General features: G+C 44.4%; 1 protein-coding gene across 3 annotated transcripts in view; it reads right to left on the bottom strand.

Annotated features, from left to right (window-relative positions):
• MDGA2 (MAM domain containing glycosylphosphatidylinositol anchor 2) overlaps positions 1–25,357 on the bottom strand; it is a 366,795-nt gene that overhangs the window by 134,053 nt on the left and 207,385 nt on the right. For all 3 annotated transcript variants that reach the window (XM_074583599.1, XM_074583600.1, XM_074583601.1), the window contains exon 7: positions 3,385–3,714. In XM_074583599.1, coding sequence (XP_074439700.1) covers positions 3,385–3,714 — 330 coding nt within the window. The remainder of the gene's footprint in view (positions 1–3,384; positions 3,715–25,357) is intronic.

Raw genomic sequence — 25,357 nt, 5'->3', positions numbered from 1 at the left:
AATGGATGTTTCCAATAAATCCCATCAATTTCCCAAACGATTCCCCAGCAAGTACAGACAATATTGTGCTTACTGTCTGCCAGATGGGCAACGCATGACTGCACAAACGTCACTGTCCACTTCACCTTAGCTAGCCAGTAACAAAGTTTGCATGCAACTGCCATCCATCACGCCAAAATCGGCTCTTACTCTATAATAATCCTCTCAGTTCATTACCTGTTAGTAAGATGTGCATTAATAAGCTTGAAGAATATGTTTCTTTCGGCCAAGAGACAGGCTGGTCCCTTGTCCATGAATCTGTTGGTTAGAGTTCCTATCCCTACAGTCTTCATGAAATAATTGAGGCAGGGAGCTCAGGAGGTCTCTAGTCCAAGCCCCAGCTCAAAGCATGGCCAGATGTGAGATCAGACCAGGCTACTCAGGGCTTTATTAGGTCTTCAAAACCCCCTGGGATGGAGATCCCACAATATCTCTGTTTCCGACTCAGATGTCCTCATGGGGACAAAGTTCCTCCTGATATCCAATCTGAACTTGCCATTTCAACTCATGCCCGTTGCTTCTCATCTTCCCAGTACACTCTGCTGAGAAGAGCCCAGCTCCATCCTCCTTATACATTACTTATAGCCAGGGGCTGGCTGCTGTTAGGTGCCCCAGGGCTGTCTCTTCTCCAGGCTGCACAAGCCCCCTTTCCCCAGCTGCTCTTGACCATTTTCATGGCCTCCACTGGACTCGCGCCAGTTTGTTGAAGCCTCTCCTGCATCAGGGGTCCAAAGCTGGACATGGTATCCCTTGGCCTCCATCGCTGCCAGGGCATGTTGCTGCTCACGTCCACTCGCTGCCCACCAGGACCCTGCAGAGCTCTCCCTGGCCCCAGCCTGTACCACTGCAAGGGAACAGCCCTCCACAGCTACCTCCCCAAGCTCCTTGCATTGCTCCAGCATCGGCGTTCTGAAGTTAACTAAAAGTCCACAAAATGGCGCAAAATCATTTCAAGAGTTATCAAACAGTAAAAATAAATACTTCTGGTTTATACCTACAAAATTTAGCAAAAAGAAGTAAAATATTCAAGGACCCCTGAACAATAAACACAAATAAAAAATAAATAGCAAATAATCAAATAAGAACCAAAGTAAATAAAATTAGTGTTTTCCTCCTGTGTCTCAAGGCTTGTGTACGTGTACATCATGTTTCAGGCTGGGACACGGCAAAGGTGAATGGTGTAGATGCTGACTGGTTGTTCATTTATACACAGATGTGATTTCACTCTCTCAGTGAACACGACTCTCTGCATCTCAATTTCCAAACACACACATGACTCTCTGCATCTCAATTTCCAAACACACACATGACTCTCTGCATCTCAATTTCCAAACACACACATGACTCTCTGCATCTCAATTTCCAAACACACCTTATTGCCCAGACCATCTCTCCAAACCACGCTATAAAGACACTACAAAAGACTGTGTCGAAGGCTTTGCTAAAGTCGAGGCAAACAGCTTTCCTTTCCCCCTCCTTGCCCACAAAGCCAGTTTCTCTATCACAGCAGGCAACCAGGTGGGATGAAGCACAGTTCGCTTCTAGCAATCCACGTTGGCATTCGCCTTCTGGTCCTTCACAAGGATTGACATGGCTTCTAGGAGAACACACTCCCCGACCTTCCCAGGGACCAAGGTGAGGATGACTGGCCAGTACTCCCCTGCATCTCCTTCTTGCCTTCTTGGAAGATGGGATAAAATTTCATTTCTTCCAGTCTTTGTTGGATGTTCTTAGGTCACCACAACTTCTCGAAGACAATAAAGTGGTCTTGAAGTGACACTGGTCAGTTCCTGTAGATACCTCCTGTCCAGTCCCATGGGCTTATATATGTCCGTTTTGCTTAAGTGGCCCCTAACTCAATCACACGGCTTTACTTCCCAGGCTCTTATCCAAACCACAGGCCAATCCCGTCTCATCTCCCTGTTGTACGTAATATTCTTCATGAAGCCCTTTAAGCAGGCAAACCTTCCAGTCTCATGTCAGAAGCAATGCAGCGCTCAAGCAGAATCCATGGTACTCACATCATACTGAAGATGGAGGGCAGGCTCATGTATTAAAATCTAAACAATAATTTATCACAAAAGTTCTAAGAGAGACCATTTAGACGTGGCATGTACTTGCAAGGTATTACTGATGTTATAAAATGCAGAGAACAGAACTGTGGATATACTCTTTGAGGCAAAAGCGTGCATTTAATCTTTTTGAGAAAGTAGAAAGCATATACTTGAATGTGTTTGGTAAAAAGTGGTCAGAAGATGCCTATTAAACATTTTCCTTCCATGCTATAAAAATGTTTTCCAGTGTGTTCTTTGTTGTCTTACTTCTAAATGGCATGCACTGCGTGCCTTACCCCAGTGAATAACAAGCACCATCTGAGGAGAAGAGCAGCAACGCTTCATACAAAAGACAGGACGGATAGTAGGTATAATACTGACACTATTTGCCTCTGCATTTTAACATAAAATAGTGTTCTGAAAGCAGAAATGCTTTATTTTTATCCTTCTCTGTAGAAATCGACCAGAAACAACTTTTTTGTTGTTGCTGTTTTAACTAGTTTTTGGCAGGAAAAAAATTCTGCATTCAGAACATGATGTAGTTCATTTTATTAACATGTACTACCTCAGTTATTAAAGTCAACTATTGGGTGGGGGGGAAAGTCTATGAAATCTACCGGTTGCAGACCAGCTATTAGCAAGGAGAGAAAGAAAAGCTGGTAATTACTATTGTGTTACATATTCCTACTCCATAGTACAAGATATTTATTATCAGTCAAAGTAATAGCCAAGGCTCTAGCTCATCAAAGCGAGAGACGTTTCAATCACTGATGTGGAAAAACACGTAATAGATACCTTAAACTTTCTGTCAATTGGGAATAGGATGATTCACCAACATGCAATGCGTAATCTTTAAGAAAAGAGAGCTCCTTCCTCCATACTTGGCACTTGCTGTTCAATTAGAGTAGCTGGATGGATTCACTTTGCTTAACATAACACCTTCCTGTTTCTCCTTGTAATCTCCTACCAGCTATTTTTCCATGACTCTGGATGCCTTGAAGTCCCAAATATAAAGGCCAAAGTCCTTTTATAGAAGTAATAATTTATTCTGACAGTAGAAGAGGACACGTCTGGGTAAATCAGATACTAGTGTGTTCTTGGGAGAGAGCACCACATGCCACATATTCAGGTTCCTGTCCTTTAATCAAAGCAACTCAGCCCCTGATCTAGTGTGTCTGCTTGGATATTCTCATGGTGAGAAGCGCTCTGTATACACCTTTTTTCCTGAGTAAAGGAAAGCCATAGGTGGGCGATATCGAAGTAAAACTGATATCAAAGAAAGCCTCCTTACCTGTACTACTGGAGATGTTGACATCGATGCTGATATCCGATATGCCACCTCCCTTCAGAGATGCAACACACGTGTATGTCCCAAAGTCAGTGAATTTCAAGTCAATGATGTCCAGGTTTGTGGTGCCAGGTGAAACGTCGGGGTCGGTCTGTGTGATGACCATCCTTTCAGAGCTTCGCAAGGGACGTCCATTTTTAAACCAGCTGAAGGTGAGCTCTTCAGAGGGGATGGCTTCCACCTGGCAGGAGATTTTCACCTCTCGCCCAATCTGGATGTTGTCGTCTTTGTGATACGGGTCAGGGGTGATCCAAAAACGTCCTTTTTTTAAGGCTGCAATATGAAAAAAAAGTTTATGATAATAAAGTACAAATTTTGTATATTCAGGCTTTGCAAAGACTTAGACTCATGCTTCACATTTTCCCTACAAATGATTTTAATAGTGCCTGCTGTAATAGGACAAGGGGTTTTAAACTAAAAGAGGGTAGATTCAGACTGGACATAAAGAAGAAGTTTTTTACACTGAGGGTGGTGAGACACTGGCCCGGGTTGCCCAGAGAGGTGGGAGATGCCCCATCCCTGGAAACATTCCAGACCAGGCTGGATGGGGCTTTGAGCAACCTGATCTAGCTGAAGATGTCCCTGCTCGTGGCAGGGGGTTGGACTAGATGGGCTTTACAGGTCCCTTCCCACCCAAACCATCCTGTGATTCTGTGATGCTCCTGAAGTCACTGAAGCTTCCAAGGCACACGTTTAGCACAGGGTTAATTTTTTGTCGGATCAAATCTTTATCAATATCATCTCAGAGTATACATTGCTAAAGTACTTATGAAAAATAGGAAGTCACAGCACCTAAATTAGGCTGAGTTGCTGACAACTAAAGAGTAACCACAATAATTCATGAACCTTCAGTGGTTGTTATCCACCTCTGGAGGTATTTACAAACCCTCCCTCACCCCCACGCTATCAGAGCACTGAGAGAAGAGAAAATAGAGATATCAGCCTAACATCGCTAATACAACCAGTAGTGTCACCTCCAATCTATCTGGAAACAAACACGGCCATGCAAAATAGCTTTGTGCCAGCTGGTAAAAAGAGAAGAGGTAAGCAGATGCCCGAGGCTACAGCCTGCCCTGGTTTGCACACCCTGCTCCTTCCCTGTGGCAGCCTGGAGGGCTCCCTCCATCCCTGCGGCTGCCTGGAGGCACGGCAGAGCAGTGGCGGCCGACTGCACTGCCTTGTTCAGGCGGGGAAACTGCTGTCAGCTTGAAAAGGTAAGGGGGCTGAAAGTATATCTTTAGGCCTTAGAAATGGTCAATGGCAAAAGGATGCTCTTCTGAGATGGAAGCATGCAGGAGAGCCCACCACGAGCACCTTGGTGGCACTTCCTTGTCTTGCGTCTTGTCAGATGAGGAAAACTCACAGAGCAACCTGAGGCTGAAGGCTGCACACACAACCGAGAGGAGAACATTATATCCCTTAGAGATGCACAGTGGATCCCAAGGATCTCTATCTGCATACAAGACTATTCACGGAATCACAGAATCTTCAGAGTTGGAAGGGACCTCTAGAGATCATCTAGTCCAACTCCCCTGCTAGAGCAGGACTGCCTAAAGCACATCCCTCAGGGCTGCATCCAGGCGGGTCTTGAAAATCTCCAGAGAAAGGGACTCCACAACCTCCCTGGGCAGCCTGTTCCAGTGCTCTCTCACCCTCACCGTAAAGAAGTTTTTCCGTGTATTTGAACGGAACTTCCTATGTTCTAGCTTGTGCCCATTGCCCCTTGTCCTGTCACTGGGAACCATTGAAAAGAGCCTGGCTCCGTCCTCCTTAAACCCACCCTTTAGATACTTCTAAACATTAATCAGGTCCCCCCTCAACCTTCTCTTCTCCAGGCTAAAGAGTCCCAGCTCTTTCAGCCTTTCCTCATAAGGGAGGTGCTCCAGTCCCATAATCATCTTGGTTGCCCTTTGCTGGACTCACTCCAGTAGTTCCCTGTCCCTCTTGAACTGGGGAGCCCAAAACTGGACACAGTACTCCAGTTGTGGCCTCACCAGTGCAGAGTAGAGGGGGAGAATGACCTCCCTCGACCTACTGGCCACAGTCTTCCCTATGCAGCCCAGGATGCCATTGGCCTTCTTGGCGACAAGGGCACACTGCTGGCTCATGGATAATTTGCTGTCTACCAGGATCCCCAGGTCCTTCTCCTCAGAGCTGCTTCCCAGCATGTCTGCCCCTAACATATACTGGTGTTTGGCATTCTTCCTTCCCAGGTGCAGGACCCTACACTTGCTTTTGTTGAACCTCATTTGGTTCTTCTCTGCCCAAATCTCCAGCCCGTCCAGGTCACGCTGCATGGCAGCACGGCCCTCTGGAGTGTCGGCCACCCCTCCCAGCTTGGTATCATCAGCAAACTTGCTGAGGATACACTCTGTCCCCTCATCTAGGTCATTAATGAATATATTGAACAAAATTGGTCCAAGTATTGACCCCTGAGGGACACCACTGGTTACAGGCCTCCAACTGGACTCTGTGCCGCTGATCACAACCCTCTGAGTTCTGTCACTCAGCCAGCTCTCGATCCACCTCACCGTCACCTCATCTAGCCCGTACTTCCTCAGCTTCCTAATGAGGATGTTATGGGAGACAGTGTCAAAAGCCTTGCTAAGGTCAAGGTAGATGACATCTACGGCTCTCCCCTCATCCAGCCAGCCCGTTATAACATCATAGAAAGCTATCAGATTGGTCAGGCATGATTTGCCCTTGGTAAATCCATGCTGACCACTTCCAATAACTTCCTGTTCCTCTACGTGTTTGGAGACGACATCCAGAATGAGTCGCTCCATTACCTTCCCAGGGACAGAGGTGAGACTAACCGGCCTGTAGTTCCCTGGGTCTTCCTTCTTGCCTTTTTTGAAGATTGGAGTGATGTCAGCCTTCCTCCAGTCCTCAGGCACCTCTCCTGTTCCCCATGACCTTGCAAAGACAATGGAGAGCGGTCTATCGATAACATCTGCCAGCTCTCTCAGCACTCGCGGGTGCATCCCGTCAGGGCCCATGGATTTATGAATGTCCAGCTTGGCCAAGTGGTCTCTGACCCGGTCCTCCTCAATTAAGGGAAAATCTTCCTCTCTCCAGACCTTCCCCCTTGCCTCCAGGGTATGGGATTCGTGAGGGACGGCTTTATCAGTGAAGACCGAAGAAAAGAAGGCATTCAGTAACTCTGCCTTCTCTGTGTCTTCCACCACTAGGGCACCCGTCTCATTCATCAGTGGACCTATATTTTCCCTAGTTTTCCTTTTTCTGTTGATATACTGGAAAAATCTCTTCTTATTGTCTTTAATTGCAGTGGCCAAGCTGAGTTCTGATTGAGCTTTGGCCCTTCTAATCTTCCCCCTGCATAACTTCGTTATATCTTGATAATCCTCATAAGTTGTTAAGCCCCTTTTCCAGAGAATGTAAGCCTTCCTTTTTTTCCTGAGGTCCAGCCAAAGCTCTCTATTTAGCCAGGCTGGCCTTCTTCCCTGTCGGCTCGTCTTTCGGGACGTGGGGATGGCCTTCTCCTGTGCTTCTAAGAGCACCTGCTTGAAGTATGACCAGCTTTCCTGGGCACCTTTGCTCTTCAAAACTGCCTCCCAAGGGACACTCTCAACCATGCTCCTAAACAGGTTAAGGTCTGCCCTTCGGAAATCCAAGGTGGCAGTTCTGCTGGCTCCCCGCCTCGCTTCACCAAGAATTGAAAACTCTATCATTTCATGGTCACTCTGCCCAAGACGACCTCCAACCTTTACATCCCCCACAAGACCTTCTCTGTTAACAAACAGTAGGTCCAGGAGGGCACTTCCCCTAGTAGGTTCCTTCACCAGCTGTGTTAGGAAGTTGTCTTCCACACACTCCAGGAACCTCCAGGACTGTTCCCTCTCTGCTGTGTAGTATTCCCAGCGGACATCCGGGAAGTTGAAATCCCCCACAAGAACAAGGGCAGATGATCGCGAGACCTCTGCCAGCCGCTTATAGAATACTTCATCGGTTTCTACATCCCGATTAGGGGGTCTATAACAAACTCCCATCACGATATCTGCCTTGTTGGCCTTCCCCTTGATTTTTATCCATACACACTCAACACTGTCATTCACACTGTTGAGTTCTAGACATTCAAAACCGCCCCTAACATAGAGGGCCACCCCACCACCTCTCTTCCCTTGCCTATCTCTTCTGAAAAGCTGGTAGCCATCAATTACAGCACTCCACTTGTGTGTGTCTTCCCACCACGTTTCCGTGATGGCAACCACATCATAGTTTCCCTGCTGCACGATGGCCTCCAGCTCGTCCTGCTTATTCCCCATGCTGCGTGCATTAGTGTAGATGCACTTCAGTTGGGTTAATTGTCCTGCCACTTTCCTGGGGGGACAGGCCCTGATTTGCACCTGATCATTCTCGGACACTACTGTAGTTACCAAATTATCACTACTCCTTGTGTCTATGCTGCCACACAATTCACTATCCCCCACCATCGCTGAGACAGGCTGCAAGGCCTTGCTATCACTTTTACCCATGAGCACTGCTATGTTGCTCCCAGGCACCACTTTTGTGATCCTGGTTTCGTCCCCATCCCCCATCAAACCTAGTTTAAAGCCTTAGGAATAAGCCCTGCTAATTCTTGTCCCAGTCTCTTATTCAAGCCTGCACAACAAATTGAGTTAATTCTCTAACCCACAGCAAAGCAGAGATAAGGCAGTCTCAGTGTTTCAGATGGGAACCCCAAGGCAGAAGAGTTTTCTGAGGCCATTTCAAAAGGCAGAGTCAGTGCTCAGGAGTGCCCTACACCCACGCCAGGGCACAGCCACTCTGGAAGATGCTATGCCCCACCATCTTCCTGGAGAGACCAGCATCTTTTACTAGCATTCCCTCATCAATCTACTGCACAGAAGTAAAGTAATACTGCAACTCATTTATCTGATTTTTTCCTGTTGCTCTTTAAATGAGCATAAAACTATCCAGAAACTATCATCATTTACATCAATAAAGTGATTGCTCTAACGCAGTGTAGATATGATACTTATTTTTGGAAGAGTGCTTCAGAATCAGCCATTAAGTCTTTCAAATACACATATATTTTGATGTACTGAATATAAAACGCTACTTATACAATCTCAAGATCCCTTTCCCCCCATATGTGTGTGCATAAGCCCGTACGTATGTTTATACGTGCAATCTCCAACTAGGAAAGTCCCACAACGAAAATACCAGTTAGAAACGTTAGAAGCAAATGCCCAGGCTGAATGCAAGCACTGGAAGACAAATATTTAAATCCATCATTTCTTGTCGTCATGCTGACTGCTATTGAAAAGTATTGAACAGCACGCACAGTGCTCCGCATGTGGAGCATTTGAGTAAAGGACCCATTTGCAGCACTTCTTTCTGCCCTCATATATTTACACGCTTACAGCCAATGAAGCGTGACGTAGTTGCAAACGGCAAAGGCTATGAGCTGAAAATTTCCCCGGATCCCATCCTTCGTGTAGTATCTGCTTTTTACTTGCTGTATAAAGCGTCACAACATCAAATGGAAACAGATGTAGGAGGCACCAAGCGTGCTAAGAAAGCTCGGCACATCGGCTCCTTACATCTCTACAAGGGACGAAGATGCTAATTCAGCCTCAATTTTGTTAGCTCCTTGAACAAAACAACTCTTTGGAGCTTGCAAATGCCACGCTGGATTCGCACTTCCACAACTCCGAAAAGAATTAACATTTAATTAATAATTAGTGTTTCTTCAATGTGGGAAAAGCAGCATAAAATGTGGCTACTTGTGGACACCCCCTCACACACAGCGTGAGAAACTTCTTCCATTGAGGAAGCCAGTTCTTTTAATTAGAAAATGAAAAAATTGTTACGTTTGATGTGTGAATGAGGTATGGCATGAAAGGCATTTGTCTGCCATTTAGTTTTAACTGTGTATTCCACAATCCAAGTGGTTGATGTGGAATTTATGTGTTTTTAGGGATTCCTTATTGTTTCATTTATTTAAGAAAGTTTCGTGACTTTTATCGAGATTAAATTTCCACCAAAATGCACTGGTCTTTACTGAGCATCTCTCATTCCCTCGTAAAAGCCGCAGCCGGTTCCCCGGGCAGCAGAATGAACACGCGCTTTGACTCAAGAGGATGAACCATACATTGTGCGACAGCTGGAAATGGCCACAGCAAGAAACTTTGAAACACGAGCTGAATTTTTTTGTTTGAAAATGGAAGAACAAACAACGCTTACATACGCAAAACCCAGTAAATATATTATGCAATTAATTTTCAGACAGGGAAAAAGAAAAAATAACTCATGCTAGACGTAATGAGCAGCACATCTCACCCAGAATTAGTTGCTAATAACCTCAATAAACTATTTTTATTCCTGAATTTGCCTCCTTTACTCTGAGTGCTCATACAGACGATTTCGGCAGTTTCTCATTCCTATAAAGGAACAACAAGCTCTAATAGAAAAGTCATGTTAACTTTCATCTGTCCTTCATTATGGGTAGTGCTACAATACCACCTGCAAGCTACGATAAGGGGTACAGAACCTCAGACCTTGGGCCATAAGCCACTTACTTCATGGGTCAGAAGGGGCTCCACTCTCCGGTTCATGGACTGAATCGCAAAAACAACTACGTTTTGTGGCTGTTGCTTGTTGCTTTGGTTTTACGCAGGCTGAGTGTTAGGTACAAGAAATAACTGGGCTGGGTCATCCACTGGCTGATCTGCTAGAGCAAACTCCAAAGAAATGTGCAAAGCACGCACCTGAGCTAAGGTATTTTTCCATACATCCAAATACAAGGAGTTCAGAGGAGGGCTGTGCCTCTGTGCGCTGCATAGAAAAAAACACGCAAGTTTCTAGAAATTCTGAAGTGAAGGAAAAAGTCTCTTTGCTCTATTCCCTTTCCTCTTCTCTTCCCCCAAACCAAACCTCTTAATGTCTCTCAAGCTGTGTGAATATAAACACTGTATTCATCAGTAACAGCCATGAAGTCCCCACACCAAATGATCCAACAACTGTGTAACTACAACCTATGGATGAAAGTCAATGTACTGTTTTTAATCCCATTCTCCAAGACTCCATGAACTGCACAGCTATCAGCGTTTTCTTCTGTTACCAACAAAATCAGCAGAAAATTTTACTTTCAAATACAGTGTCTTTTCAGAGTTAAGTAAAATCATTAAACAGCTCCTATCTGTAAATCCCTAATCTCACTTGGCACCAGAATAAACACAGTGATCTCTACAATTAACCTGGATATCTTGGAATTTCTAATGTGCCACCGAAGCACGTGAAAATCACCATCCAATACCTGGAAGACGACCCCAAGAAACCAACCAGAGGTGCCCAAAGATGTGTGATAACTGCAGGCATGTGGAGCTGGAGAGCACTGGGAGCAGGATGGGGCCATGATGGGCCTGGTCTCTCTGACCTTGGACCTGGGACTATCGGCAGAACCGTCCCAGATGTGATAGTCCTGAGTTGCTCAATATTTGTCTCAAAGGGAGCTCAAAAGCTGGAGTGCCTCTCATTGAAATTCCTGAACGTAATCAACACAGGGCTAAAAAAGAGCTGCAAATGTGGAAATAAGTCTGTAACTGTACTTTGAGACTCAGGAAAGTGCCAGTCTTTCTCAAAAGAGGCCCCAAAGAACTATGATGTGATCAAATAAACAAAGATGAAACAATTTTTGTCCTCAAACTCCTCACAAATCTGCCTTTGCCCTCCCTCATTAATTACATTTCAAAGTAATAAAATGCATTTCACTATCTCAACTAAGGTCTATTTGCATTCATCAGGTGAAGTCGTATCTTCCCACCCCCAACCCTGATGAACCCAAAACGCTCCTTTAATGCATCAAAATGTTCCTATCTTGTCAATGCACATTTCATGACATAGAAGGGCATCGAACACCATAAGGGAATACCTTAGCTGCTCCACTATTTGCAGACTTTGACATAATAACTGTTGGCCACTGGCCACTTCCTAAGCTGACGCAGGACACTGGGGAATGCTCAGCTTTGTGTTTGCTGCTGTTTGTGTCTGTACGCAGCCCGCGGCAACAGCAATATTAAGGAGCAGAACTGTGCAAATTACTGATTTTAACCTTGACTGAGCAGCTGGATGCCACATGAGGTCCAGCCTCTGTGCTCTCACCAGAAGTGGCCTCAACTAATGTTGATTGTTCCCCTTCGCATTTTGTTGAGGCTCATGAGCGATCTTGTTTTAACCTGTTCCCAGTGAACAAGATGAGAACCTCACCTGATAATGCGCCAAGCAGATGTAAAGAACTGTATGTGTCCCGGAGCAGCAGCAGTACCTTTGGGAGGTCTGGTGAACTCAGTATCCAGCATGACACTTGTTTCTGAGCACCGAGCACTGGCATTTTATCAAGGAAGTGCCAATACCTTCTCCCCCACATCCAGCTCACTTCCAGGATCCTCCAAACCTGCTGGGGGTTGTGTGTTCCAACCACATTCCCTGGGTCAGGCAAGGCAGCAATCCTTTCCTAGTGCTCAGATGTTAGTGACCCCTTGATGTTTCCTTCTCACATGCATGAGGAAGAGTTTGTGCCAACTGCAAAGACTCTTGACTTTATTTTTAAGGCCAATGGGCTGCAGAGAAACAGCACGGAAAAGACCAAAGATCCGATCCAAAGCTCTCCACAGTGACTGATGGTCCTTCCATGACTTCTATGTGCTTTCGATTAAGCCCTTTGCCCTGACTCCTGTTTCACATCAACGGAAAAACGCAGAAGCAGCACCGTGGGAACAGCTTGTTGGGGAAGTGATCTGCAAACCCCAGCTTCGTCCTCTAGAAACTCCAGCCTGTTAATCCAGACACAGGCTGGTTGCTTTAAAACCTGAGAAGCAACTCTCCACGTTACTGCTGTGATCTTTGCACCAAAAGATGATTGCTGGGATGATTCATTGGTTCTTGAGAGAAAGATATAAGGCAGGTGGCGGGTAAAGAAAGTCTACTCTTATCACCAGCTCTTGCTTCAATCGCACCAGGTCCCTCATCTCCTTAGAGCCTTACAGATGGGAAAAGCAATCCTGCCTTCACACAACTGCAATTCTAAAGATTCACAGCCTTACAACAAAGATTTTAGATAGTCCCTAAAAGACTTGTAAAGTGTATTCGTAAACATAAACCTCTTTCCTAATCTGTCAAGACATCTTGAGAAGCCAACTCTTCTCGCTGCGTGCTGTTGCTCATACTCGCAGTCTTTGCTGGTTCCCAGATTTTGTAGAGGAAAATAAGAACTCAACTCCCTTCCCCTCAAGGAGCAATTCACTGCTTTTTGCTTGCAGCTGTGGAGGTGTCAGACACAGTTCACCTGTGCCTCTCCAGGTTTAAGGCCCCGGCTTTGTAATACAGAATTGCAGCAATAAATAAATACAGCAGTCGGTTAAATACACAAGTTCAATATACACAATGGATGCATTTAATGTATCCGGTGTAAGCACCTGGATCTGGTTTGGTGGATTCCACGACTAACACATGATCTTTATTAAATCATAAGTATCCTATCACTGAGAAATAACGAAAAAATAAAATTACTTGGTTCACTGTCATTAAAGGCACACAAAAATGTATAGTAGTACATCAAGTGATGTTTTACTGCAGGAATTCTGAATTATTTATGTTCCCCTGAAACAATCTGTTCCAGACATCAAACAGCAGAGAAAAAGGCACAGTTCAACTTATGCCATTACCCTGATGCATCATTTCTGTGACCTGAGCTTTATTGTATTACAATGATACACAACGATACACGCAAAGCAATCACGAACTTGGACTATTATGCAGATCTTCTCTGTTAAGTGAAATAAAGATCTGTGTTTAAGTTGGGGGATCACGGACCACCAGCTGACCTGGACTCTGTAACACTGGTTTCCTGTGAGATAGGGACCATCCTACCACATCTCCTTCCAACACAGGCAAGCGACGAAACAACTATTAATACCTCTTGATGCTTTCTTAGTCACCTGTTTATCAAAGCTATCATCCATCATCTTCACAACTGGGCTGGGTTTCAGGTTGGTTTGTCAGAATGATCAAGTGAATGAATGTATGAAACAAAGGAATCTGCCCCAGTACCTCACCTTGGAAACTGCAGCGCCGCCCACAGTGTCTGGTTTATTTATTGTTATGTGAAAGCCCAGCATAAATGGGTCTCTGCACTAAATAAAAAGTCATTCCCACTGAAGACAGACTCATGGAAAGCCTTCTTTGATGTTTCTTTCTTCATTAACATGTCTACCTCTATCAAATCAATAGAAGCAAAAAAAGTTCCTATCATAAGGTCCAAAGAAACACAAAGTCTTTGTTTATTTTGGCTGTGGGCAACAAAGCTGCGTTGTCTTCAGCATTCTACAGGATATTGCCTTAAACTATATTATCAAACAGCTAAGCTGAGTGGAGACAATTTAACAACTGTCCAAATATCCTTCTCACTGGTGAATACCACAGTGTAGTCCGTTAAACTTCATTCGGTTACATTAAAATGCGTTTTGACATTATTTTGTGTATAAGGAGCGCTGAAAACTCAAATTTGCCAGCCAACAAAACATTGGAAAGGAGAATAACAAAATCATTCAGTATTACAGTCTTCCAGCCTAATTCTAAAACAGAAGAGCAAAACCACACTCCACGTGACAAAGTCTGTAGATATTGGCTCTCCATAGTGAACGTTTATCTGTGACATCTGTAGAGCCTGCACATCCGTTCTGGACACAGAGGAACCTATTCTGTAGTGTCCTGTAGATAATCATTGCTCTTCCTTTCTGATGAATGACTATCATCCATCATACTCAACACTGTTATGGACACACAATCACGTATGGAAAGTTTCAATAGCAAATAGGAGACTGCGTTTACAAACTGGATGCTTTTTAAGGCCACGCTATTCTGCTGTGAACATCACGGCCACATCGACACCTGATGCAAAGTAATGTCTCAATTTAGCCTCAAGTCCAAACGTAGCTAAGATGCAACCTGGACACGTGCTCCACGCCATACTTCAATGAAGCAACCTAAAGCCACGTCAAGGGTAGAAAACTTTGCTCTAGTGAAACTGGACCTCATGATGTGTTGGTGGTTTTGAGTCTGGAACATGGTGTGACTCTTGGACAACACAGAATAGGAAGCTTTACTAATGAGATGCAGCTGTTGCAACGGTAAGTTTGTTGGAGTAAACATCTCTGTCCAGCTGGTGCTTTAAGAAGTCAGTTTTCCAAACAGTAAGGGAAATCAAATTAACGGATTTTGGGGAAAAATATAAACAGGGGGAAAAAAAAGTATGTCCAAATTCAGTGTTACTTTAAAAAAAAGGCTAAAATATATGGTTAAAGGCTCATACATCTGCTGGTGACTAATTAAAATAACAGATAAAGAAAAGACAAGCTGCAGCTCCCAGTTCCATCTGCAGTTCCTCATTGTCACTGTGCTCTGAGCACTTCTAATTAGCACACTGGCCGCAAACTGAGCTGCTTAAGTAGCAGCTTTGGGTACCTGAGCTCTTCCCTCTGGATATGCCAAGGTTCCTGCAAGTCCATCTGTTTCCTTCTTCCACTGCGGACCTTTGGTTTTTTTGGTGCTGTTCTATCACTCAGCTACCATAATCAGAGTGTTTTATTATTTTTATTTTAATCAAAGAGTGATTGTGAGGCAACAGGACACCTCTTTCCATCCAGCTTTTACTTTTTGTCTCTGAAAACTCCTGAAAACCATCCTGCACCGCAGATCACAAGAAGCCTTCCTCTCCTGGGGTGCTTAAACTGGGTCTCAAATCATAAGTCATGGTAGATGTCGCCTGGCAGGCTCTGCAAGATCCACCATACAGACCAAATCATCGCACATTCCAATGTCTTCTATCAAGAACAGTCACCCTCCCTGGTCATTCTTGAAACCAAACACAGCAATAAACCCCCTAGAAAACCAAAATTGTGGAAATCTGCCAACATGTGCTTTGTCTTCCAGCCAGTTCATGGGACCTAGAAACTCCCAGAATGACCACCTTGTGTCCAGCCACGGGCTTCACCTTTTTCTCTGACGGAAATACCAAACTGGATGAAAAGAAAGTGGATGGGATAGATCCCTCAACATCTTCTGCATAACACCAGCCCACAGCATTTTTTGGAATGAAATACTCAAAGTCTTGCCAGCTTGCCTGTACAGCACTGACATCTATTTTGTACGCTGTTATTCAGATTTGGTTTTGGATGATGGGTGACCACCAGGTCTGCCAAGGTCAGAATCATACCGTTCTTTTATTTCTCTTCTAGCAGGGAAAGCTCTCTTACCTTACGGCTCACCTCTGTCATCCCGTAACTGCTTGGTCCACTGCTAAGATATGGAAACTTTCTTATTCTGAAAGGAGGTCTGCACAGTTTGCTCAGAATTAAAAAGCCAGTCTAACACCAAATAAAACCAACCATAAGCTCTGCACAAAGCTAGCTTCACTTCCATTAGCAGCAAATAATGCTATTTGATGTTTTCACCCGAGAGAACTCTCTCCAGCAGAAAACACGCCTGGTGAGCGAGCAGGCAGGGTGCACCTTGTTTGGGTCATAAGGAGAACATTGAAAAAATAGCATAACTCCATAAACATTCACTGAGCTTTTAGGGAGAATCCAACAACGTTGACCACTCTCAAAATTCAAATTTCTTAAATAGGGTACTGAGGACTCTGCAAGATAATTGTGACAAAATTATGCTGCCTGAATGTTCCCTATCGTCACCTTTCTATCCAAAGACAGACTTGAAGTACAGTTGTGCTAAAATAAGACACATATTCTCAGCATTTTACCAACAGTTCATTTTGCTTCTGTCAACACGGTTTTAGCTCAAAGTTTTTTAAAACCTTAACTTTCAGGAGCTACCAGAACAATTAAGTTGTCAAGCATCTTCTACTAGAGCATCTCCAAACTTTTTAATATCAAGTAATTATTTGGCACTTACAAGACCAAATGTATTCGCATTTTCAATTTAAATGCAAATACTGTGGAGAGATTTCAGGTTTTGTCTCTATTTTTATAAATGCTTCTAATTTTTAAAAGAAAGGGATTTATTATTCTGGAGATGCCATGTGGCAGGTGTCTGTTTTTATGTGTGCTCTAGTTAATTAGCTCCTATTTCTTTCATTGCTTTTCTTTTGAAGAAAGGGGAGGTGTATACTTCTTTGTAATGAAGAAGATTTCAGTTTACAAGTTACTCGGTATATGATTCATCAAATAGATGAAGCCGAGATCAAAGCATGTGAAACACGGCATGGTTCCTCTTTTAACTGCTTTTAGAAGTAAATATTCAAGAGAAATAAGCATCATCATAAGCAAAGACACACAGGTTTCATCAAAATATTCAGGCAGGAAGGAAGCTCAGGTTTTGAGACCAATCTGCTGCTCAAAGCAGGGCCAGATGTGAGCTCAGTCCAGGCTGTCCAGGGCTTGAGAACCTCCAGAGATGGAGATTGCATGACTTTCTGCCTGCAGTTCCTTGCTTGGGAAAACCAGGAATCACCCCAGTGGTGCCACACCACTATAAAGCTGTTTTGGGAACAGAAACTGCAGTTTCCTACCAGGGACCAGCCCCCTCTGCCCGGTGGAAGGCTGCTTCCGTCTCCGATTTTCAGCAGACGCAGATAATGATTGAAACCCAACAAGGTGGGTACACGAGGGTGAAATAGGAAAAAAAAATGAACGAAGGCTGATCCATAACCAGTGGTGACAAATCGGCAGCTGGCACTTAGTACTTTTTGAAACCCCAAGCAGAAGAAAGGTTTTTTCCCTTTCCCAAACCATTTCCTGCGCTACAAGACCCCGCGCCGTTACAGCTTGCCAAGACAACGTACGGCGAGCCATGCCAGCCAGACCCGCGGGCTGAGGGCTGCCCCGTCCCACAGCCTGCCCATCTCACAGGCAAACGGCAACTTCGCAAGTCTCGTCACAAGCCAGACAAGAGCTGGGATATAAATTAAACAATTCAGAGAAGCTGACACGGTCCCCAGTGGGCTGTGCGCTTGCCAAACAAATTATAAATCCTCTGAACACTACAGCTGGGTGTTTTCCAGGGCCAATGCCTTTATAAAGTTTAATTGTTGTGCCAAAGCTGTCAAAAAAAAAAATATAGCTTTGCTGAGTTTTCCTGGACACCCAAAAGTAATATATCGCAAATCTTCATTCTTCTCTTTGCCCACACACTGCAAATGAAACTCAGCACACAGTACTTGCCTTTCTTCCAAAATCTGGAGCAAAGCCCCAGTTTCCAAGGCCTCCGCACTGGATTGGCCCCATCTCCTGCTTCTTGTGTGGCTGAAGAGCTTCATTCGACTGCAGGATCTCGTTAGAGCCTGGATTTGTTCCAACATGGGATGCATTTCCCTTCAACAATTTGTTTTTATTCCACAGCTCAATGCCTCAAAAATTAATCACGATCCTATAAAACTTTCCAAAATGATTTGTCAGCCTGGGCGGAGACCTACCAATCTCATGCACAGTTGCCTGATGCGATACAAGTAAGTAACTTAAAAGACATTTCAAGGTCATCAAAGTACAAAACACTGTATGCGGTTCTTTCTCCTCTCTTCTCTTCCTGTCCGTTCAGGATGAGACAAAACTTTGAAAAACTATTTTTTTTTAATGCCAAAATGGTAATACTTCTAAGACTACACAGACCTCATTATGTATTAAGCAGCCAAGATCTAAAAGAACACTGAACTATGACACCACACCCCTGCCAAAAAAAATTATCATGCATTAGTAGTTAATAATTGCATTAGTAATTAGTAATTGCTAGCCAATGAACAGCGAGGATAACTTTTTTCCTTGCCCCCAGTGAAGAAAGAATGTGGCTACCCAAAACAGCCACGCTGCAAGGCTTAGAACGAGGGAAATCAAATGAATATTATCTCTTGAAATCCCTTCTGATATATCCTTATAGAAATGTGGTGCCCAACAGGTACCACGGGGTGCTTTACAGAGGAGCAAACTCATTTAAAAATAAAATTTCTATACACAAAAATTCTCGAAAGTCCTAATGAAAGGGCAGAAGAATCAATAAACCATCTACATTTTTATACGGAACTGTTTTATGAACTCATCCATGATACACCCCAGCCTGGGAGAGAGCGCACATGCCTGAGACTACTATAGCAGATAATAAAAATAAATGGACTTATTAAACTCTGAAGCTCAACTTTTTCACACATTCATTCTCAGAGCTGTAAACTTTTAGGATAGTGCGCTGGTAACTTATGACTGTAGCAACACGCTGGATGTGCTGCAAGATCAGGTTTTCTAGGCTAAAATCTCCTCTCATTGAAATCTGATTCACAGGGCGCATCTCCCGGTGGATGGATCAGAATTGGCTGGCTTTGTTGTTTTTGTTGTTTGGTTTTTTTTTTTTTTTGACTAAACTGTATTGATGCTTAAAAAGCTGGAAGAGGCCCCAGGGAGATGCCTGCAGCGGTGCTGGCTCCCATGGGTGAGCTGGGAGGGCTGGTGTGGGGTGGGAGACCAGGCTGGTGGCCAGCCTCCAATTTATAGAGCTACTCCTCATCCTCATCCAGCGCAGGCGTCTCTCTCAAAGCCCATTTGCAAACAGTTTTGAAAGGTCCATTTAAACCTCACACTGGAGGACGATAATTTGTCTTGTCCACAAAGACGCAGCAGAAACTAAGCAAGGTGGTGAGACTTAAGTAAATTGCTTAAGATTATGGTAAAAAATATACATCGGTGTAACGCAAGAGGGAAGACAGGGAAGAGCCCCCAGCAGGACAGAGGTGCCCAACTGCCCAGCCCAAAGCCCAGCCCTCCATCCCGGTACAGCATTCCCAGAGCTTGCCTGATGCCGCTCCACAGCAGAGTTGCTTTCAAGGGATGGCAAACCTACCACAGGCACGTTATGATGGCAGTGAGAGAGGATCTCAACGTCAGAGCAGTGAGACATGGGAAGAGACCCCTGGGAAGAGCTGGGAGGGTGCTGGAAGAAAGCTATTAAAATTTCAGGTGGAGATGGTCATTTTACAAAAAAAAAGATTATACAAGAGATGAAATGAGACGAGATGGATAAGGACAGCTGGATTCGATGACCAAGAGGGCCCCTTCCAGTCCTATTCCAGAATATGAATTTCAAAACCTTGGCACTTTCATGAAATCCTTCTTGCTTTCTGCTTTTCTTGTTAGCCTGCCCCAAGAAATCCACAACTATCAATGGATTCTGAAAGCCAGCACAGGGGCTGCTGAACTTCCACCCCAGCGCAGCATCCCGGGAGCTCACCTCTGCCAGCCTCCCGCAGCACCCGCGGCCACGCGGCACCAGGCACGATGACCCTCTGCGCGCCTGCACAATCCCTCATTAGGAAGTCAATGGTGGCCGTCGCTTCTGTGTGCTGTAGTGATGCCCATTTTATGTGTATGGATATTTGCCAAGGCCTTTGGCTTTCTTCAGCCATGAAATAAGCACTAGTATAATCAGTCTGCTGTGAGACCTTCCCAGAATACAGAGAGGGGGAGAAGGAGGAGGGGAAAAAAAATGGTCCTTCTGCTATTTGCACAGAAAACCCAACATTTTAGACTTGGCATGCTGGAGCCGGCATCCCCAACCAGCACTCCCACCGTCACAGACGATGCCAGCTAACGATCACACATGTCAGACGGACACGTCGCTCGGCCACCGGCCGGCATCCAGCAGCTGCACAATAGCCAGGGTGACCCGCCGGGTGACGCCTGTCACGGCTGCTGCCAAAACCCAATTTCCACCTTTTGGATAAAACTTGTGAGCTTTGCCTCTGTTCTGGCACTCGGCACCAGCCCGTGGGGGCCCTGCTCACATTTCAATTAACAGCATCTGAGGATCTTCGAGGGGTGACAGCAGAGGTGCCGATGTGTAACCAGGCAGACTTATTTTTATCCTTTACTTCATGCACCTGCTCTAAACCAACAAGGGAAATTCCTAAGGAAAAGCTTGGGGATAAACAGAGCCATCATAGGAAAGGAGAAGGGTAAGCGGGTGTGCAAGAACGGACATCAGTAATACCAGATTACAGAATTTTAAATTTTTTTAAACAGTATCAAAAAAGCAACAAAACTGTCATTTATTTCAAAATCTGTGTCTTTTTTTTTTTTACCTTCTTTTTAGCTGTCACTACTACACAGTTCGCATACAGTTTTTAAAGACCTAACGGAATAGGTATTTCCAGCAATCTCGGCCTTAAAATGCATTTCCCCAGAGTGCTTTTTGTTCAGCAAAAGCTTTTGTGCTGATGTTGAGCACAGGTCATTTAAAATTATTATTTTATATTTAAACTGACAGGGAATCCCACCCCTTTGAAAAATTAACTCCACACACTATGTTTCCGCTTCACAGAAGGGAAAAGTCACACAGAGTCAATTTGCGCTAAAGAAAAATGTTGCAGTTAACAATGGAAGAGACGAAGTGACCTATTTAACGAAGGTAACGGGAGAAGTTGCTGATGAGGTGACAAATCCGAATTGGCGTGTGCTTACACCCTTCTAAATCATACAATAGTTGGAGTTGGAAGGGATCTTAAAGACCATCCCGTTCCACCCCCCTGCCCTGGGCAGGGACACCTCCCACCAGCCCAGGTTGCTCCAAGCCCCGTCCAGCCTGGCCTTGAACACCTCCAGGGATGGGGCAGCCACAGCTTCTCTGGGCAACCTGGGCCAGGGGCTCACCACCCTCACAGCCAAGAATTTCTTCCTCAGATCTCATCTCAATCTCCCCTCTTTCAGTTTAAAACGGTTCCCTCTTGTCCTGTGGCTCCCCTCCCTGATCCAGAGTCCCTCCCCAGCTTTCCTGGAGCCCCTTGAGGGACTGGAAGGGGCTGGAAGGTCTCCCCAGAGCCTTCTCTTCTCCAGGCTGAACCCCCCCAGCTCTCTCAGCCTGTCCTCACCGCAGAGGGGCTCCAGCCCTCCCAGTATCTCCGGGGCCTCCTCTGGACTTGCACAATCAGGTCCATGTTCTTTTATGTCATTTCAGTGCTCCCTACATTAAGACCTGTAAAACATTTCTCTGTCTCTACTTGTTTCCCAATCTGATGCATAGGTGTCCTTCAAAGATGCTACCCTGCATTTTCGCTCTCTCACTGGATGGAAGTCCTTTATCACCAAAAGCCTTTAATTCTTTATTGACATACTGGTAGCTACAGAGAGATTTTATTTTCATTTTCCCCTTCACAGTGTCTTTGGAGTATTTGTTCTTCCATGCTTTCATAATTCTGAGTACCCAGTTTGAGTCGTGTCGCAAATGCATCATTTTCTGGGAGCCATAGACATGATTATCTTGATTCCTGCCTCTTTTGACATACCCAGTTGTCGTCCCAAATCTGTATGGTATTGTGATGATCACGCTTTCGTGTAGTATCTTAAGGATTATAAGGCCAATATTACCATTTCGCTAATGCTTTTTGCTTCCCTCCCCAAATACGCATTGAAGAGAGAATTTTAAAGGAGTAAAATAACCTCCAACAGCAAAGACTAAAAGATCCTCGGGCTAGAAGAGTTTCCTGGGATGTGGGATAAGCTGGATGTTCACCTTCGCATGACAGATGAAGGCAAGGAACTCAGCCTGGGGCCATATCACAGGTAAGGTCTCTGACTACCAAGCTCCTGGCAATAACGTGAACTCCTCTCGGCGTAGCTGTGCGTGCACAGGACGTGAAGAAGCATCCATATCACCGTGTGTTTTGGCCCAAGGGCTGTGAGCAAGCAACGTTTTGCATTTGATTTCAACACAAATGTATGTGTCTGTGTTTCCTTCTTATTTTAATTAACAAAATATCCATAGGAAGACTGATGATCATTTTTCTCTAGTTGCAACAACAGAGGTACACAGAGACAAATTCATGATGCAAGCAAATTAACAGAAATATTCTGGGTAAGAAAGAACTCTGAAAGAAGTGCAACAGATTTCCCCCATCCTGGCCTTTATGACAGATGACTTCCATTGCTGCAGAACAACGTTTTTGCGCTCTACCATACAAAAGTCAGAAAACCAGAACATCCTCCAAGCAAGCACAGCAAAAAACACACATGTCAGGCAAGGAGGTTGTTGGGAGCTTGGTTTATCCAGAGGTGATGTGTTGGATTTGCTACTTGAGAGAGTTGTTTTGTTTTGTTTTTTTTTTTAAGAGAAGGACAAAAACATCAAGTTTTAATAGAACGAGAGGAGTCAAGATTCCCTTAGAGCTTCCTCTGCTTTCTAATGGTTTTGTCTAGAAATACATTATGGGAAGTTATTCTAATCATCAGCCTGAGAGCAGGATGTGAAGATGCCGCTGATGAGAACACCCCCTAATACTCAAATGCTAGCAGACTTGCAATCATTTAAAGAACTCATTAATCTAAAGAAAATACTTAGAAAGAAACTTTCATAATGAGAATTGGTGAGTAGCCAGCTTTGCTGAAATGAGAGCGCATTTCTTCTTTCTCTGGTTTGACCCAAGACACCTTGATGGACGACAATGTCTTTGATGGAATGAAATATTTTGCAGTAACTTTGGGTACAGTTAAGCTGATAACAGAAGTCTTTAAAACGGCTGCATTTCACAGACTTTCTCGCTAAGAACTCGACAGGTAAACCGCACATGGTCGCTGATCTGCCTGCGGTGAGCTCCTGTTCAAAGCAAACGGAGGAAATGAAAGATATTGCATTATGTCTGTACCTCTTAAGGAACGGCACTGTGGTACTCAAAACAATTTATCATCGCAGCAAAACTTTCATTAACATCATCGGATGGCCGAAAGGGAAAGGCACTAAACACAAGAGCTCAGTAGAACAGAGACAAAAGGGAGCAGAGTTTGCAACTTGCTTAGGAAAGAGGTATCTTTAAAAGATGTTCCTTTATCTGAAAGCGTTAATTTAACTGCTTCAGGAGACAGGTGTGAAGGAGTCTCCCCCCTCAGCAGCTGTGTGCAACGCCTGTTGTTTTGCAAGGGATCCGTGTTCATCCAAACCGACGAGCAAGCCCCCGGCTTGTTTTTCTTGGAAGGATTTACAATTACTTTTAAGTTAAACAGGCCAAAAGAGAAAAAATAAATAAGAAATTCCAAAGATGGTTATGACTAAATGGGTTCCTCGCTGCAATGGCAGCTTTAGTCTGTTTTTTACTTTAAGAACAAACATGTCCTTCCGTGCCAATGCTCACTGGAAGGGGACAAAATCAAATAATGGCGGAAAAACAGAGAACATACTAAATGCTTACGCGTATTAGGAGGCTTCCAGATGAATCCTGGGAGCTAACCCATGGAAAGCAATGCACTGAGACCTGCTACCCCACCCCCCCTTCAGCAGCACGTGGCAATCGCAGAAACCAGTTATTTACGACCTGCAGAAGTGGAGAACACACGTTACTGGTTACGTACACCCTGGAGACGCCGAGGACACACCCTGCACAGCACTTTCAGGCAGGCACGTTTTGCACCATCTCTCAGCTGATATATATTCCCCCGAGGCGTCGTACCTGGTCCCCTTGCCATTTCGCTGTGTTTATCCCCACTTTTTAAGGGTCACGGAAAAGACCGACGGAGGAGCACAGAGCTGCCCTGAACACACCTCAGCATCACGATGGCACCTCGATGCCTCAGCCTGCTCTTCAAACACAGCCTCATCTGTTGCCTCCATCGTTTATTGATCCACACCATTTCTGACTTTCAAAAAGGGTAAGTTACTTTCGTTACTCATTCATTTACTTAGACTTGTTTATTTTTGAAGGACTCTCTCCGGTTTTAGATTATTTTTTAGTATTATTAAATGCGTGGCGGTCATGTGACGTCATTCCCAATGGGTTCCAAGTCAGGTATGAGCGTAGTCACGGAGTTGGGCAGTCTGCCACAAAGAGAGGAAAATGCCCAGAAAAAATTCAGAGCTGCCGAAGGTAAGGTAGCACCCATGGAATGAAGCACATCCAATACACGCACGTTCAGATAAATGCACGGTGAAAATTAGGGAATTTTAAAAGGGAATGAATTTGAATTTGAGCTCTGGTGGTGCTTTGAGACAACTTTACATTTCTTTCTGGGTAAAATTAGCGGATTATTGTCTAATCCTGGGATTGGTAGTCCACCTGACAGAAGATGTGAACTCCATTTACCAAATGCTTCTCCTGCAAGGCTTAGGTGCTATTTCAAGTAAATACTCTTTTCTCCTCAGCTGCTGTGTGAAAATCTTGATACGCAACAACAACAACAAAAAGAGATGAAATAAAAAGAAGCAATGAGCTTCAGGCAAAATGCTAAGAAATATATACACAAAATAAAATCAAAACTCTGATACGAATTCATCTCATATTTCACTCCTCAACTCAGCATTGCTTTTAGTAAAGATAAATCAACCAAGATCGGAATAAAGATTTTTTTTTTTTCCCTAAAGGACATCTCTTCCCCTTTAACAGAAATAATAAGGGGAAAATCATAGCAGGCAGCAACGCGCTGGGGCTAGAAGGCAGCCATGCTTCATTTATTGAATGGGTTGTTCCTCGTTGCAGTCCCTTCTCAGAAGTAACAGGGCCACGCAGCAGAGAGGAAAAAAGAAAAAAGCCACCTCAAATGCTTTAATGATAATTTGTTCAACATCTTGCAGCTCCTAGGCATCTCATAGGCACGGTCTTCTATAAATAAAAATGTGAGGGCATATTATTATTACATGATGACTCATGAAATTTTTATCTGCAGGGAGCCAGGGGCTGTGGCTTCCTCTGGGCTCCCTGGTGCTGTCTGCTGGGTCAATTAAAATATCGAGATTTCTTTTCGCACAAAGCCTTTCCTCTCCCTTTGCTTATTCCGAGTGCGTGTTTCACTCACATCTCCCCTTCACAACCTCATCACCCATTGTAAATCGCAGCAAATTAATGTCGATGCGATGTTCCTGAAACAAGACTGCTTTTGCCTCTTGACAAGGAAACCCCTAAGCCAAATGTCAAAAA

The sequence above is a fragment of the Larus michahellis genome, chromosome 4, assembly GCF_964199755.1.
Source record: "Larus michahellis chromosome 4, bLarMic1.1, whole genome shotgun sequence".
NCBI classification, from domain to species: Eukaryota; Metazoa; Chordata; class Aves; order Charadriiformes; family Laridae; genus Larus; species Larus michahellis.
The sequence above is the reverse complement of the archived record's forward strand: the minus strand, read 5'-3'. Positions and strand labels throughout refer to the sequence as shown.